The following is a 16,257-nucleotide window of genomic DNA, read 5'->3' on the forward strand; positions in this document are numbered from 1 at the left end:
GGAGCCCAGCCCTCCTGGGCAGTGGAGGCAGGACGTGGAAATGCTGGAGGCAGTGGTGGGAAAAGCAGTACTGACCTTCTTATGGCTGCTGCCACAGATGCCACCTTTGACCTAGACAGATTTCCAGAGGCTTAGGAGTTTCAAAGCATCAGACATTTGGAAATGAACATATGATTCCTATGATTTCTAAAAGCAAACCCTTGGTTTTCCGTACTGAAGAATGGGGAAAAAAGAAGTTGGTAGTACAAAAATTGTTCATAAGGTTGATGGCACTTGACTCAATGTCTGTCTCCAGATCTCTTTCCTGGGGTCGGGTAGAGAGACTGGGAAAGACCAAGGCAGCAAGGGGCGTTGAGTCAAAGTATGTGAGATAGAATCCCGTGGAGGAGCGGACTGTGTTCTTCTGAACCATTCACCCCTCCCCTTTTATTCCCTTTGCTACAGAGCTGATCCTGGTACTTCACCCTGTAGTTGCCCAAATGTCATAGGCAGTAGTTACAGGCTAGAGGCAGGAAGTTCCAGAACAGACTTAGACATGATCCGAAAGGAGAAAGAGAAGCAGAGGCTTTCTCACATGGCACTGCTATTAAAGTCCCCTCCCTTCCCCCACAAAATGTGTGACGAGCCACAAGTACCCAGCAGGTCCTGATCTCTGCCTTAACAGGCCTTGGAAAAGTCCATCTAGCCCTCCAGCATGAGAATCTGTGCTCTACAAATGCCCACACGCTCCTTGACGGTCCCCAGCCCCCCTTTGTAGTTGGATTGTGCCCATAGGACTAAGGTCCAACCATGAAATGTGAGCAGAAGTGATCTGGGTCACTTCCAGGCCAAGGTCATTAGTAAGAGCCAGTCTGCCTCTTCCATTTCTCTCTTCCCCTGTGGGGCAAGCTGGAACCCACACGTTTCAGACAGCTCAGCTACAAGATGAAGTAGCGCCACACAACTTGTGTCAGACTTGGAATGGCTTAAAAATAGACCTTCATTGTGTTGAATTCCTGTGATTTCAATTTCTTTGTTACTGTAACAGAACCTATCCCATCCCAACATACAACAGCAAGGAATCTCTCCAACACCTGATTTTGTGAGAGAAAACTACTCTCCCAGTCGATATAAAAGATTGGCAAACTGGAGACAGAAAAAGAACACTGGGCTGGAAATTAGGAGAGCTGGTTATGTTTTGGATCTGGCCATGATTTATAGTATGTCTTCAGGCAGGTTGCTTGACTCTTGTGGTTCTCTGGGTCTTTAATCAGAGCAGGGTTTTTTTCAGTCTTTGTTTTCCTTTTCAAGAGACACGTGACCCTTTCTTTAAACAAAATCTTTCATGAGAGACAGTATGTAAAGCTGAGGAAAGAAAAACTGCCTCTCCCTTTAGAGCATGATCTGCACATCCCACATCCCACATGGGCCCCTGGGCCACCTTTGTGGAACCCTGTAGACCTATGGGTACAGAAGGCAAACCAGTGGCTTGGATCGCCTCCGTGGCCCACTGTGGAGCTGACGTGGGTCCCCAGTGAGAGCAGCTATTCTTACCTGTTCCACATGTCACACTGCACTCTGTCCAGCGGCCATACTGCCAGAAGTATACCAGCTTCTCCACGTCATTGTCAAGGCCATCTTTCCGGATTGTGTACTCATACTTGATCCCAGGGTTAGTCACCTGGAATAGAAGCTAAAAGGCAAGGGTGGGGTCATGTCAAACTCTGCCATGATGTTACACTGCAAACCACTTGTGTAAAAATCCTACAGAATGTCCATCATCTTCGTTATGGAGGCATACACTGGAACAAATGCCAGTAAATGGACATATTGCTCGGTCTTCCTCTACTTCCACCTGTATATCTGCATATAGCTATTTCTATATTTAATCTCCTCCATTCTATTATTTCTTGACCGAATTCCCACAGAAATTCGTGGGTCGTCTAATCATATGGGAATTACTTGGAGGGAAGGGCAGGGAGCATCCTTTCCAACAAAAGGCTGGTAGGTCACTATGTGTACTTACTAACATTGTGATTATGGGGAAGTTACTTAATCTCTTTGTGCCTTAGTTTCCCCATCTACAAAGTGAGGATAATAATAACATGACTAATAGGGTTGTTGTGAGGGTTAAATCAGTAAATAAATGTAACATAAATTAGATACGATTAGGACAGTGCCTGCCATGTACTTCGCATTCAATAAACATTAACTTTTGTTGTTGTTGCTGTTATTGCCTTATGATGCCCTTCACTAGCTGTCCAGCTGATTCATTTATTTAAAGCATATAGTTCTGAGATAAAATTGGTCATGGGGTTTAGCCAAGGCATACTACTCTTAGGACCTTCCCCTAACTTCCCTCTTCTGCAGGTAATCTACTACGTAATTACATGAATCTAAAGTAGATTCATCTTCAACTTAGAGGCAGTGGATTGGTTGCTTCACGGGATTCGAGGTTCCCATATATAAATCCTTTCCCATGTGGGCAGGTAAGATGTCAGGTCTCCTCACATTTATGGATCATAACTGTCAAGCCTTGACCTCCAGCTTCTGTGAGTGCTGTGATATCTGGCTCTCAATTGACCTTCTAACATCTGAATATGGTTAGATCTGACTCTCTTGAGCCATCCGTCATCCCCAACCTGCTTTATTTCTACTGGTATAATATTCTACTCCTTTACTATAGTTCTTTTCCAATATGAAAGACAAATCACTTGTGCCTTTGAGGAGGACATCCTGTATCCTAACTCCTCTCTCCCTCAAGAGTTCCACAAAGTCAAATCTCTTGCCTGAGGACAACCACATGACACCATGTGGAAAAACTATATCAGTTCATCACCACTGCTGCAAAGCTACTTAGAAATTCATGCCAGACTGACATAGACTGATAACATCCTTTTTAGACCCAAGGAACAATCATCCTCAAATCAACAGCCTGTGTCCACCATACTGGAAACTAAACCCAATGGACAATTTAGGGTGCCTGGAATTTCATTATGGGGGTTTCAGCAATTTCTAGGCAATAAAGGATTAATAGCACAAATTAATATCTTGCTTCTCTCCCTGTTCCTTGCTTAAAGAAGCTTTAGGGATTCATAATCAATGTCACCTAGCAAATACCTTGAAAAAGAAAATTAGAGAGATCTTAGCTAATGTACATGTCAGCAGTTTCCTTTCTGTATACCTGGATCCACACCGACTCATTGGTGGGACCTGTAGCCATCAGTTTCTCCAGGTCTCCTTTCCTGTCATATTGAAAGATGGTCCCTGCCAGCTTGTAGTTCCCATTCCACTGGATAATAAATCCTCCATTGAGGTAATATTTTTCAGGGTCTTCACTCCTGATGGCCAGAAAATTTCCAGCTCCCTCCACCTCCATTACCCGTATGTCCCTTGCTCCTTTTGGAATCAGTCCGATGTCAACATAACCTAAGGAGAGAAGATAAAATAATGAAAGAGGCCGGCTAGCTTAGCTGAACACAATGTGTTTCTGACTCATCATTCATCCTCTTCCCAGCATCTCCATTACTTAGCGCCCTTGCCCTCCTCCTGGGTGGTCACCCGGATTGGTAGATGTGCTAAGTATGGGGGAGGGGGGTTGTTTAAAGAAGTTGGCCATAAGTAGAAAGCTCAGGGGCTTTGTGGCTCAGTATGTAAACAGTTTTGTGAGGAGAGGTGAAATAAATGCAGATTGGACTCTGGAGCTTTTGTGGTTCACCCAGCAATTTATTTTTCTGCGATTTTATGTTGATAGTTCAAAATTTTACATCCCCTAGCTAGCTTCCCATTAGTAGCTCTGCTCCCCCATTTGTTGCTGCTGTCAGATTAATCTTCTCAAACATTGCCTTGGATACATCCTTTTGCTCATCCTCATTGCCGGCAAGTTAAAGACAGACTCTTAGAAGTAACTTCATTAAGAGAATCCAGGAGGGAATCTTGGATTGACAGCTATCTAGTGCTCTTGAATACAGCTGGTGAAAAGAAACTAAGCTCTGAGCACAGCTTTTTATGTTGCTTGACAAGTCTATTCGTTAGAAAGGGTTTTTGGTTTTTTTCTTATGTTTTCTTAAGTTTTGCTGAAATATGATCTTATATTTTACTTTCACGTCTTCTAATTCAGTCTTCTGAAAAAACACAGAGGACATCCATTTAAAGACAATCAGTTCTAGCCAGGCTTTCTCTTGCTTACTGGTTGTTATGGGAGGAGACAGAGTGCGGAGGAAAAGGAATTAACACATAATGGTTTCCTCTCTTTGGCAGCACGTGCTCAGCACCTCATGGATTCATCTTATTTATGCTTCTTGAGAACCATCACCTCATAAACACAATAGGATGGGTAAAACATGGACTCTGGGGACGGTACTGTGAAGGGAATACTGCAGCCTGGGAGTCTGAACACTTGATTTCTAGTTTCTGTGTTACCACGAACGACTCTGTGACATTCATCAACTTATTTAACTTCTCTGAATGTCATCTGCACAATGAAGGGACTTGAATGAGGTGAGGTCTGACATCCTTCCCAGCTCTGCTATTCCATTATTTTGCCCTTTTCTAAGCTAAACATTCTCTATTCCTTCAATACTTTCATGTAAAACATGGTGGTAAGACCTTGTCATCCTGGTTATTTTCCACTGACTATACATTTGGTTTTTCAGCTTGACAAGCAAACCCTCATCTCTGTCACCTAAAAGTGGCCTGGGTGCTCCTCTTCTCCTGGACCCTAAAGTAGCATGGAGTCCTGGGAGCTAAAACAGTAGGCTGGCCAGCAGGAATAATTTGCTCAGAAACTGAGGGTACAGGCCACAAACTCAGTCCCATTTTTCAAACTGGCAGCTCCCATCCAGAGGAACCAAAATGCAAGTCTTGTAGTACTTAATTAAATTCCATTTGGCCCTCACACACTGGCCTGAGACAGCACGTTAAAACTACTAGTTTATAATGAGCTCAGGAGAAATATTCATCACCTGTAATTGAAGCCAGTATGTATGGCTTTTGGAGTGTGCTACCTGTAGCTATTTTCTGACCTAGGATATTGTATGGCTTCTCACAGTAGAATTCAAGTAGGAAAATCACCTGGCTTCTATCTCATCCCTTGTTTAAAAACAAACAAAAAGAAAAGAAAGCTAGATGGAAAAACAAAACAGAAGAGATTGCATTTTATCTTCCATTTAAAGAGAAAATCCAAAATTATAAATATTTATCATGGGCAGATTCTGCCAAATTGAAGGGGGAGGTACATCAAATTTAAAATAAAAGTTTTCAGTGAATGGAAATGCTACTTCTGAACACTTTATAGGCAGAAGACATACACTGAAGTAGATTTAGCCATGAGCAAATATAATACATGTTTGTAACATATATTTGCAGAAGAATACCCAGAAGAAAGCCAAAGGATAAAATTATAGTGATTTGGAGTTAAAAAAAGAACCATGATAAAGTATCAACCAGACGCCTTTCCACGTGACGGAAGAACCCACAGTAGAGAAGGGTGTAAAATGAAAAGTAAAAGTTTTCATTTCCCTCTACCTCTAGTACTCTGTATCAAAGATAATTGCAGTTAATAGTTTAATGTAATAGTTTATTTTCTTACAAAATTTTTCTTTGTATATATAAGCATGTATACACATACATTTTTAAACAAGTGGGATCATACTACATGAACGATTCTAACTATTGCTTTTAAAATTTAATATATCTTTTTATATTTTTTGAGCATTTCAATAACTGCAAAAATGACATGAACCCATTTATTTAACCAATCCCCTATTAATGGACATTCAAGTGGAAGGGAATGGCTACCAACCTCTTTATCTAAAAAATGAGGAAACTGAGTTCCCAAGAGAAGAAATCTAGGCCACATCACACAGCGAGGTGGAGAATACCTATAACCACGGTTTGCTAACCCCCTAATCTAGTGTTTCAATGGAAAAAAGTGGTTGGCAGAACAGAGATGAAGAACAAATACTGTGTGTCTCATCCTCATGACCTTTACAGAAATGAGAATCATATTAAAAAGTTGCAGGAGTAAAGGGTCATCGAGACATTATTCTCTTTCAAGGAACTAGAATAGTTCTATTTTCAGGGCCGGTAAGACTATCTCCAAAGCATTAAGAATGTTGAATATATTCATTCAGCAAAATCACTTTTCTCCCATCTTTCTCATTTTGAATTCTTTGAAAGTCACAACCTGTTAAAAAAAAAAATCAATCTTGCCCTTCAACTCAGTCCCCTGTTACTTCAATTATGTATGTGTTTCTTTGTTACCAGATCCTTCTTTCTGTTTAAACATCTTTCTCACGGTCTGGCAGGCAGAGCCGTCCCCAAGGCACACTCCGCAGCGATCCTCTGTGGCGTTGGAATCGATCTCATAGTCACAGCCAACCCTCTGCAGGAAGAGAGGTGTAGAATGAATGACACAGGCAGGAGATGTCACACCTGCCTTGGATCTTTGACTTCTACTTTCCCCCTTTGCTCTTGATGAGATTGGGGTGGGGGCAGATACAAGAACAAATGTTTCCTTTTTCTCTGGTGGCAGCAGAAGAATAACAAAGCATCCACTGATGGTGAACGAAATATTTGCTTAGAGGAGTAAGAGGTACACACTGAGTGGGTCTCCAATTTCCCCTGAGTCAGAGGCAGAATTGAACAGTTCCACAAATTTAACTAGGAAAATGTCTTAGAATCGAAGTGGGTGGAGCGGCCAAGTCCCTTTCAGATGTGCAAACCTCATGCCCTTCTCTCTACGAAGGCTTCTCAGGGGTGATGCAGTTATTCCTCCTATAATTTGGTTGGTCGATCCCTTTACATTCCTCACTGGGTTATTCTCCCTGGTTTCTGTTTGAAGATAGCAGGTGAACAATCAGCCATCAGAGAAAGGCTAGCTTAACGCTGAGACCATTCCAGTCCCTAACGGATGGAATCTCTGACCTAGAGATCCATCATCAGACCCTGCAAAGATTCCTGTGACCCCAGACCCCACATTTAGCTGTATCCCAGCCATCCTTGCCTCCAGCTGCAGAGGAAGAACTGGCCATTTTCTCCTCTGAGCCAAGACTAATTTTGCCCTGTGCGCTGGACCAAACCCCTTCTCAGTGTTCTGTCCATTGGTCCTCCTGAATCATCATCTTTCCCTCTCTGTTTATTCCTTCTCCTCAGTCCATCAATACAGCCAACGCTTTCCCATCTTAAAATTCCCATTCTGAAAAAAGAGAGCATCAGTGTTTGGTTGCATCAGAAACCAAAGAATCATGACACTTAGACTGAAAGTTAGAAAACATGGGAGCTTCAGTTGAACTTCTGTGTTGCTTGCTTTCTACCATGGCCTATGCTCCTAACCACATGTCAGTGGTGAAAGAAAGAGGGAGAAGTATACCATATTCTATTAGTCAGATTGTTCTTTTCTGTTTGGGAAGAAGAACTGTCCCCAGGTAATCTTCTTTCGCTCTCAAAGATAATCCCCTTTCTTATTTTAAAGCCACCTCAAATGATTGACAAGAACAGTTTGGATCTTAAATGGACCTTCCCTCCAGCAGCTAAACAGGGAGTTCATGCCCACTGACAGACAGCTCCATTCCTAGGTTAACCATCAGTAATTTCCTTTAGGTCCAAAGACAGTGGTAATTGATCCAGATGTAAACAAACAAACAAAAAGCAGTGCTAAGAGATTAAAAAGACTTACTCATGCTAATCACAATGGAAAGAAAAGAAATTGGATGCAAAGCCTTGTGAGTAAAATGCCAAAGTGATGTGTTTTCATTAAGGTGGACCATCCTCTAATAAGCTGTCCTTTACAAATCATATTCCCAGTGACTTTCTTTCCTTCACTGATTTAGAACAGGCCAGGGAAACTTACTCTGAGACATATTCATTTTAAAGTGTTTTTAAAATATCTCTACCAAATGGGGACAGATAAAAAATGTGAAGAAAAAAGGAAAGAAAGCCATAAAAACAAATACCTTGAGCCCATCTTTCTTCCCCCGAAATATCTACAGGCATACATGGGGGCAGGTTTGGGGGAAGGAGACACACACAGATCGTTGATATGCTGTCCCACAGCACATTGGATGGGTTCTCGTGGAGACTTCCCTCCATTTGCTTCTCCCGTCAGTTGCACACAGCACAATCAACACTGAATTAAATATTTAACAGAAGACCTACAAAGGCATAAGCCAGTCCTCCTTGTTGCATGTAAAACATAAAGGCTCTCAGAGGAAAATGACTAGATGTCACTCTCCTCTTTCCCGCCATGTGTTCTGGCAACAGGGACCACGACAGTATCGTCCTTGTGCCTTCAGCAGAATCAGAGGTGACTCTGCTGCTGCTACCAAATGTGGACAATGGTTCCGACATGGCTCTCCTCTGATGTGACTCTTATGATGCCAGAGAGCCATCCCGACAAGCAGCATTTTTGAGCAAAAAGAAAATCACTTTAATTTTCCATCACATCATCATTTCTTTCTTTAAAAAACAAGCTTTGTTGGGGTATAGATGATATATAAAATACAGGATCTATTTACTGTATACCATTTGATGAGTTTGGACTTCTGCAAACACCTGTGAAACCATCACTGGAATCAAGGTAACAGACATAGCCATGACCTCCAAAAGGTTCCTTGTGTCCCTTTTGTGTGTGTGATAAGAACACTTAACATGGGATCCACCCTCTTAACAGATGTGTTAAGTGCTTAGTGCAGTACTGTTAGCCACAGGCTCTGTGCTGTACAGCAGATCTCTAGGACTTTTCGTCTTGTGTAACTGAAACTTCACATCCGTCGAACCGCAACTCTCCATTGTTCCCTCTCCTCAGCCCTGGGCAACCACCATTCTATTCTCTGCTTCTATGACTTTGGATATTTTAGATTTTCATATAGTTGGAATCATGTAGCATGTGTCCTTCTGTGACTGGCTTGTTTCACTTAGCCTTCCAGGCTCATCCATGTTGTCACAAATGGCAGGATTTCCTCCTTTTCTAAAATTGAATAATATTCCGTGGTATTATATACCACCTTTTCTTTATCCGTTTATATGTTGATAGACATTTGGGTTGTTCCCATATCTTGGCTATTGTGAATAATGCTGCAATGAACGTGGAAGTCCAGATATCTCTTCAAGAACCTGATTTTAATTGTTTTGGATATATACCCAGAAGTGGGATTTCTGGGTTATATGGTAGCTCTATTTTTAATTTGTTGATGAACCGCCATACTGTTTACCACAGAAGGTGCTCCATTGTATGTTCCCACCAACAATGGGTTCCAATTTCTCCACATCCTCGCCTACAGTTATCTTTTTTTAAAATAATAGCCATCTTAACAGTTGTAAGGTGATACCTCATTGTGGGTTTGATTTGTATTTCTCTGTTGTTCAATGAAGTGAGGTACTTTCTCATATAATTGTTGGCTATATGTATGTTTTCTTTGGAAAAATGTCTATTCAAGTCTGCTCATTTTTTTTTTTTTTAAAGAGGGCGCAGCTCACAGTGGTCCATGTGGGGATTGAACTGGCAACCTTGGTGTTATCAGCACCATGCTTTAACCAACTGAGCTAACCGGCCACCCCAAGTCTGCTCACTTTTTAATCGAGTTATTTTCCTGCTGTTGAGTCATAGGAGTTTCTTATGCATTTGAGTATTAATCACTTATCATGTATATGGTTTGCAAATAATCCCCCACTGTGTAAGTTGCCTTTTATTCTAATGATTAGTTCCTTTCCTGTGCAGAAGAATATCATTAATTCTTGACTGTGTCATTTAGACTGAAGAGTATCTTGAGTATTGGAGAAATCACGGTCCCAGGCTTTCACAAGGCTTTAGCTCTACATGAGTGAATAAGTAATACGCACTCCTATCAATTATTTTTTTTCTTTTGCTTATGTGTTAACATTGTTTTACTTGTAAATTCTCAAGTGACTGAGAACTGAAATACCAACTGGTGCCATGACCTAATCCACCTGGAATGTCATCATTTCTTTCTACAGTCCCTTGGCAAAAGTAGAGACTGGAAGAGTGCTTGGTTCTAAGATGAAAGTCACTACCAGCCAATGGAAATTTAAGTGTGGAGATAGTTAGGGTACAGCCATGCTTCACTGAAGAGAACAGGTAAATTATTTTACCATTTAATAATTTGGACAGTAATAATAATGCTTTCCTCACCATAACTTTGAGGACCAAGAGATAGGATCTGGCATTTTGGAGAGAGATTTGGCCTGAGAAATTGATTTGGCGATGTTCAGCACATCACTGAAATGGCCAATATGGCATTGAGAGAGAATAAAGAAGGTTCAGGACAGTTTCTGAGAAGAATGAGAGAGGGAGCTAACTTTGGACGGGTAGGTAGATTGTCAGATAAGGTTAGGGACTCAGCTGGGATTAAAGACATTTGATTTTGAAGGGCACAGATTCACAAGGTTGACTTTTTATTTTAAGAAGTACACAGTAGGTTGATATAAGATCAAAAAAGATTGTGGCTTGTTGATCAGAACCAGGGTGTTGGGGTGAGATTGATGGAAGGCTAAGAGGAGCAGTCTAGGGGACAGCTGATATGATAGATAAGGGCATCTGGGACATCTGGGAAGGAAATGAACTCCAACGTACGCTGGAGAAAAGGGAAGAGTGAAAGAAATGAAAGTCAAAGAACTGGTTACCAGAAGAAAGGGGTGAGATTGCCAGAAGGTTAGCAGACTGTTCCAAAAGATTATTCCCTGTCATGTGTGTGATTAAAAATGGGAGATATACTGAAAATACAAAGTTTAAATTTATATCTTTGATAAATAAGCTTAGGAGTTCACTCCAAGTTTAAAAAAATTGGGGAAGGCATAGTTACTTCCTAGAACAAAGTCAGTTTTGATCAGGGCTTGTCATTCCTTTAACAATAGAGTCTGCAAATCTAACACACCAAAATGTTGGCAAATATCACAATTTCAAAATAGACAGCTGAATAAATGAAAATAAGCAAATATAATAAATATTTATATAAATATAACCAAATGTATTTCCATATCCACAGAGAAGAGAGATTATCTAGATAAACACTGTGTACATTTTTTCCCTGATAGTGCTATTGTTTTATTTCAATACATGTTAAATTCACTCTGAAAAATATAATTGCAGTAAATGAGTAAGACTAATAAAGCTGAAAACATCTACAACCTGGATCTTTGGAAGATAAATTGCATGTAGGCTATTAAGGTAAATTTGATTTGACATAATTTTTCAGCCTAAAAACTTAGCTCAGTGTGGTATAGACAGAAAGTGGTTAATTATAGCTTCTAAAAGGTCTCAACTGGTTTCCAGAAAGAAGAAAGCAAGCTGAGAGAATCTGGCTTATTCTATTAAACTGATTTAATTTGTTTTAAGAGAGGCATCCAAGACCCCTGATGCTTTGTTCCATCACAAGGTAAAGATGCTATCTCTATGCATGCAAAGGTATCTAGGTCTAAAAGATGATTTTAGTATCACATTCATTTCTTGGTGACTTAAGTTCTCAGCCCAAGCTGTATATATTGCATTCTGCAGGGGAGTTTTAAAAATGTCGATGGCCAGGCCCCAAATTCCAGAGATTCTGAATGTTGAGAGAGAGCCAGACATCAATAGTTTTAAAAGCTCTCCAGGTAATTCTAATAGGCAGTCAAGCTGAGAACCACTGCTTTAGGCAGTGGTGGGGCTATTTTGGCCTGAATTAGCTAAATAAACCTTTTCTCACTCTGGGGAACACATCTAACCTAAAATATACTAATTATCTTGGGCTCTTCGTATAGTGGCGACGATGGTAATTAGGGAGTCTGACAGGGAATGTTGCCTGGGCTTTTCTACTCTAGAGTCTGATTATGGCTTGCTGTTGGCTCACTCATTCCCGGGAATCAGCATGTTGCCTCCTGAGTTTTGGTCACTACTGGAAGAAGTCAAAAGGCAACTTCAAGTCGATAACTGCACCTTCCCAGGGTGCTAAACATTTATGGGCAGGAATTTTTTACAGTGGCAATTAGGTCCAGTAGGAAAAAAATTATAACTATTTGCAAAAACAAATGAAATATTTTAAGAGTTTATTATGTGCCAGGGCTGTACAGGGCATAACGTATTTGACCTTATTTAATCGTTTTGACAACCCCAACTAAAATGATATATTACTATGCCAATATTATGTAAGCAAACGGCCTCACAAAGATGTATAGGGTTATACAGCTAATAAATAATAGTTATGCGTTCATATTCTAGAGTTTGAGCACTTCCCTCACAGTTAATTAGGTATTTCTATAGTATAGCTTTTCTTTCATTGATTAAAAACAACTTTTTAAACTGAACTTTATGCCTGGGTGTTGGGTCGCAAAATTTGTTCATCAGTTCCTTCCAAAACAGACTGTGAGCAGTGGGAAGGAATTCTGCCATGGTTGTACACATAAAAGCATTAACAAAGCAAGTCTAACTAATTTACATAAAGGTGGAGTTGATTAATGGAGTCACTGTGGAAAGTCCAATAGAAATCAGAAGACCTGATTTCTGATTGGCATAACTACCTGTCGTACCATTTCTCTTCCTGAGAAGATCATGTTGGAGAATTAAATGTAGAAAATGCCTTGTGAAAAACACTATACAAACTATTATTAATTTCAGTTTTTCCTCAACTTTACCTACTCTGTTGGCAAGTAACCAATGAATAATTTAATGCCGCGGAAAAGATCTGGGTTCCCTGTTTCTAAGACTTCCTTCTTTAATTTGGTTCTTCTTCAATTCTGACTTTGCTCCATGTCACAAATAATAGCACAGAGCACAACAAATCACGAAATGAAGACAACAGTAGGAAGAAAACTATTCAGTTTCAAACTACGTCTTTGATATACACAGAGAAGTCTTGCCTCACGGATCATATATACCGTTTCCCCGAAAATAAGACCTAGCCGGACCATCAGCTCTAATGCGTCTTTTGGAGCAAAAATTAATATCAGACCAGTATTATATTATGTTATGTTATATTATATTATATTAAAGACCTGGTCTTACATTATAGTAAAATAAGACCAGGTCTTATATTAATTTTTGCTCCAAAACATGCATTAGAGCTAATGGTCCGGCTAGGTCTTATTTTCGGGGAAACGCGGTAAAACCCAGACCACATGCAAATGCCATGAAAGAAAAAGGTCAGAATGTCTGCCTTCCTGCATTAATAAAAGCATGATTTTATAAAGTTGTAGATTAAGGAAACATACCCAATACCTTACATATGCCATTAATACAGACATTTCTGCTGTTGCCGCCTTCAAAGCAAGGGGTTCCATCAATGACAGCATCCAGCATTTTCTCGGAAAACTGGCCATCTATGGGTCGGCAGTAGAGCTCACAGGGGTGTGCTGAAGTGAAAAAGAGAAAAATCCTTGCAAGTTAGCCTTTTAGCTCAGCACCCTACCCTCGAGGATTCTTCTGTACATATGACCCCAAGTGTCACTGATCTGGAGGTTCCCATCTTTTACTTTTCTGTGACACATGCTAACATCTGGGCTTTTTCCTTTTTTCACGTAAAGAGTTTTACAACAAATTAAACTCGGACGACTCCTTTAAAATGCTATGCCCTTTGTTATAAACGATGAGATCCTTCAATGCAATATTGAACTGTGCTTGTAAAAATGAGGTACTGCACATCTGGCATTAACCTAGAAATTAAGTAATATCAACCAGTGATGCAGGATTTTATGCAAGCATGACACGTGCTCATTGTTTGCAGCAATGTAAATGGACCTCCAGGGGAGAGGTGGTCCCTGCCCGAGGGACCAGCATACCACTGAAAAATAGCACTACCACTATTGTAACCCTACTCCCCAACAAATATTTTCCCTTATTCTCAAGCCCAAGAAGTCTTTGGACACAGATTTACAACCACATATAAACAAAGGGATCCACATTTTTGCTGAAGCTGAAGCCAACCTGCTTATCATAGTAGTCCGTCGATCATGCTGGGTCTTACATTGAATCTATTCTAAGGTTCAATCTTCTATTCCCTATGAGTTCTGGGTGATCGCCAGTGCAGAATTGCTCTAAAGATTTACTTAATAAAATACGTACCTATACATAGGTACACTTGGAGTAACCAGAAAGATAGATAACTTTTAAAAAATAAATTGTCTTAAGCTTTTTAATAGGCAATACATGTATATGATAAGAATTCAAATAGTAATTTTCTTTTGAATGTTATGTCTTGTTTTCTTTAGGTGAAACACTTGAGAGTGCCTTCTTCAGAAAGGTCATTTTGGGATCTCTTCTGGAGCTGCATATTAAGGGGAGGGCTGTTAGTTTCTGGGTGGTCTGACAAGCTGAGGACTCAATGAGATCAGCTGTAAGGCCATTTGCCATGGACCCACCTCAGTGTGGAAGGACACCAAAGGCAAAGCCAGACCACACAACTCTAGGTGGGCTGCTCAAGGATGCAACGATCCATGCAGTAAGGAAATAAAAGTGTAAAACTTACACAAATATAACTAAGAACAAAACTCCAAACACGGAAACTCTGGACGAACTTGAGACAGAGGTCAAGAGTATGTGCTCAAAGCTTAAAGAAGAAAGGTAAAAGCATGTAAAGAGTGCCAACTGATTTTAGACAAAGTGCCATGGATACGTTGTTGACTAAATGAACAGTCAGAATGAGTTGGAGAGATCACTGGACAAAGTGCCAGTGGAAAAGGGCGAGAAGACTGAGGGAATTAGGCATGACGTGGGTTGTTGTAAATCTTCATTGCTGGCAGCATGATCAGCTCTGTCACTGCCGAGACTGTAACAAAAGTACATAGAGGGAGCCACTGGGGAGCAATTCTGCTCCTCGAGATGAGAACATCCGCCCAAGTGTGCTGAACCCAGGAATCACTTCATGAGAAACACTGGGCTATCAAGAAGGATGGAGGCAGGGGAAACACTTTTACATAAGACTTTGATTTGAGCTTTATTAATAATTTAGATTTGGGGTTTTGTATTTGGACACATAAAGCAAAAAGAGAATGGAGCCCTGAATAATTCTGGGAGCTTTTCTATAGGAATGATCGATTCTAGCTTGCTATGTGATGCTAAAACTAGAGGTGCCTCAGGTGCAAATTTTGAGAAGGCACTCACTCTTATGGTTGTACAAATGGATCCCCATAGCAAGTAAACCGCCCTCCAATGGCCAGCACTGCACTAAATTCCAGAATGATGAAGTTACAATATTTGCCTTAGTTTTGTTTACTTGTGCTGTTAGACTCACTCCCTGAAGGATAAAACCATCTACAGACTTTCACTAGTCTTGTTTATACAGTGATTTAAAAGGAATTTTGTTTGCTAAAATAACAGCCAATATATTATTCAAACAGTATTTTCCAGATCTTGTTGTGCTCTGCAATGGTTATCTTACCTCATTTTAACAATCACAACCACCCTATGATAGTTCTTTCATTATCCCCATTTCATGGATGAGAAAATTTAGGCATAGGTCACAGTATGACTGGCAGAGCTAAACTGGTGGGTTAGCTTAGAGCCCTCACGACTAATCCTAACCTACAGGCGTAGAATTTTCTTTAACAAAAAATTAAACGTCTTTAATGACCTCTTTAAAGTAACCACTCTTTACGTCATTCGGAAATTCATATCTGAGGAGCATATCGGAGGAGCAAACTTGGTGCAATACCAATGACTCCATTTTAATGTTCTCTCATGGGGTTCAAAAAGTGAGAATCACCAGCCTCTGGAACCATTTACTTCTACAGTGAGCAGTTGTAAAAGTTTTAGTCTACTATTACCTTGAGAAAGTTACTGAACCTTTCTGTGACTCAGTTTCCTCATCAGAGAAATGGGACAATCATATCTGCTTTGCAGGATACTTACAAGGACTAAGACAGAGATTGACAATTGTTAGATTGTTGTTTTTACCTCATTATGAACTCGATGAATTCTAAAGATCCTTGCAGTTGCCCCAACATGCTATGCTTCTATCATTCCAATATTCTCTCATAGTTGTCAAGACATGTATTTTATAATGCTGGCTCAATTCTCACTCCCACCCCAAATAATCTTTCCTGAAATACCCTCTTCTCCTTCAGATTATTCCATTATGCCATTTTTAATCAATTCTGCACAAAATTCACTTTGTCTTACTATTTTCTAAACAACTGCTGTCTTGTCAGGTTAGCATAAAGAATTCTAGACCTTGCTAGGTCAGTGCACGATTCCGTGACTTTCCTAAACTATGGCTATGGACCTGGTTCAAAGATGTTCTGCTCATATAATGACTACTGAGGTCCCATTAGCTCTGAAGTTCCAAGACTATG

General features: G+C 40.3%; 1 protein-coding gene across 1 annotated transcript in view; it reads right to left on the bottom strand.

Annotated features, from left to right (window-relative positions):
• The window catches only part of ADAMTS12 (ADAM metallopeptidase with thrombospondin type 1 motif 12), a 271,688-nt gene that overhangs the window by 86,537 nt on the left and 168,894 nt on the right, over window positions 1-16,257 (bottom strand). Inside the window, exons 13-16 of the mRNA XM_033109831.1 lie at window positions 13,187-13,320; window positions 6,244-6,364; window positions 3,164-3,408; window positions 1,534-1,672 (exon numbers count right to left, since the gene is read on the bottom strand). Of these exons, the coding sequence (XP_032965722.1) occupies window positions 1,534-1,672; window positions 3,164-3,408; window positions 6,244-6,364; window positions 13,187-13,320 (639 nt within the window). The remainder of the gene's footprint in view (window positions 1-1,533; window positions 1,673-3,163; window positions 3,409-6,243; window positions 6,365-13,186; window positions 13,321-16,257) is intronic.

This window comes from Rhinolophus ferrumequinum, chromosome 7 (assembly GCF_004115265.2).
Source record: "Rhinolophus ferrumequinum isolate MPI-CBG mRhiFer1 chromosome 7, mRhiFer1_v1.p, whole genome shotgun sequence".
NCBI classification, from domain to species: domain Eukaryota; kingdom Metazoa; phylum Chordata; class Mammalia; order Chiroptera; family Rhinolophidae; genus Rhinolophus; species Rhinolophus ferrumequinum.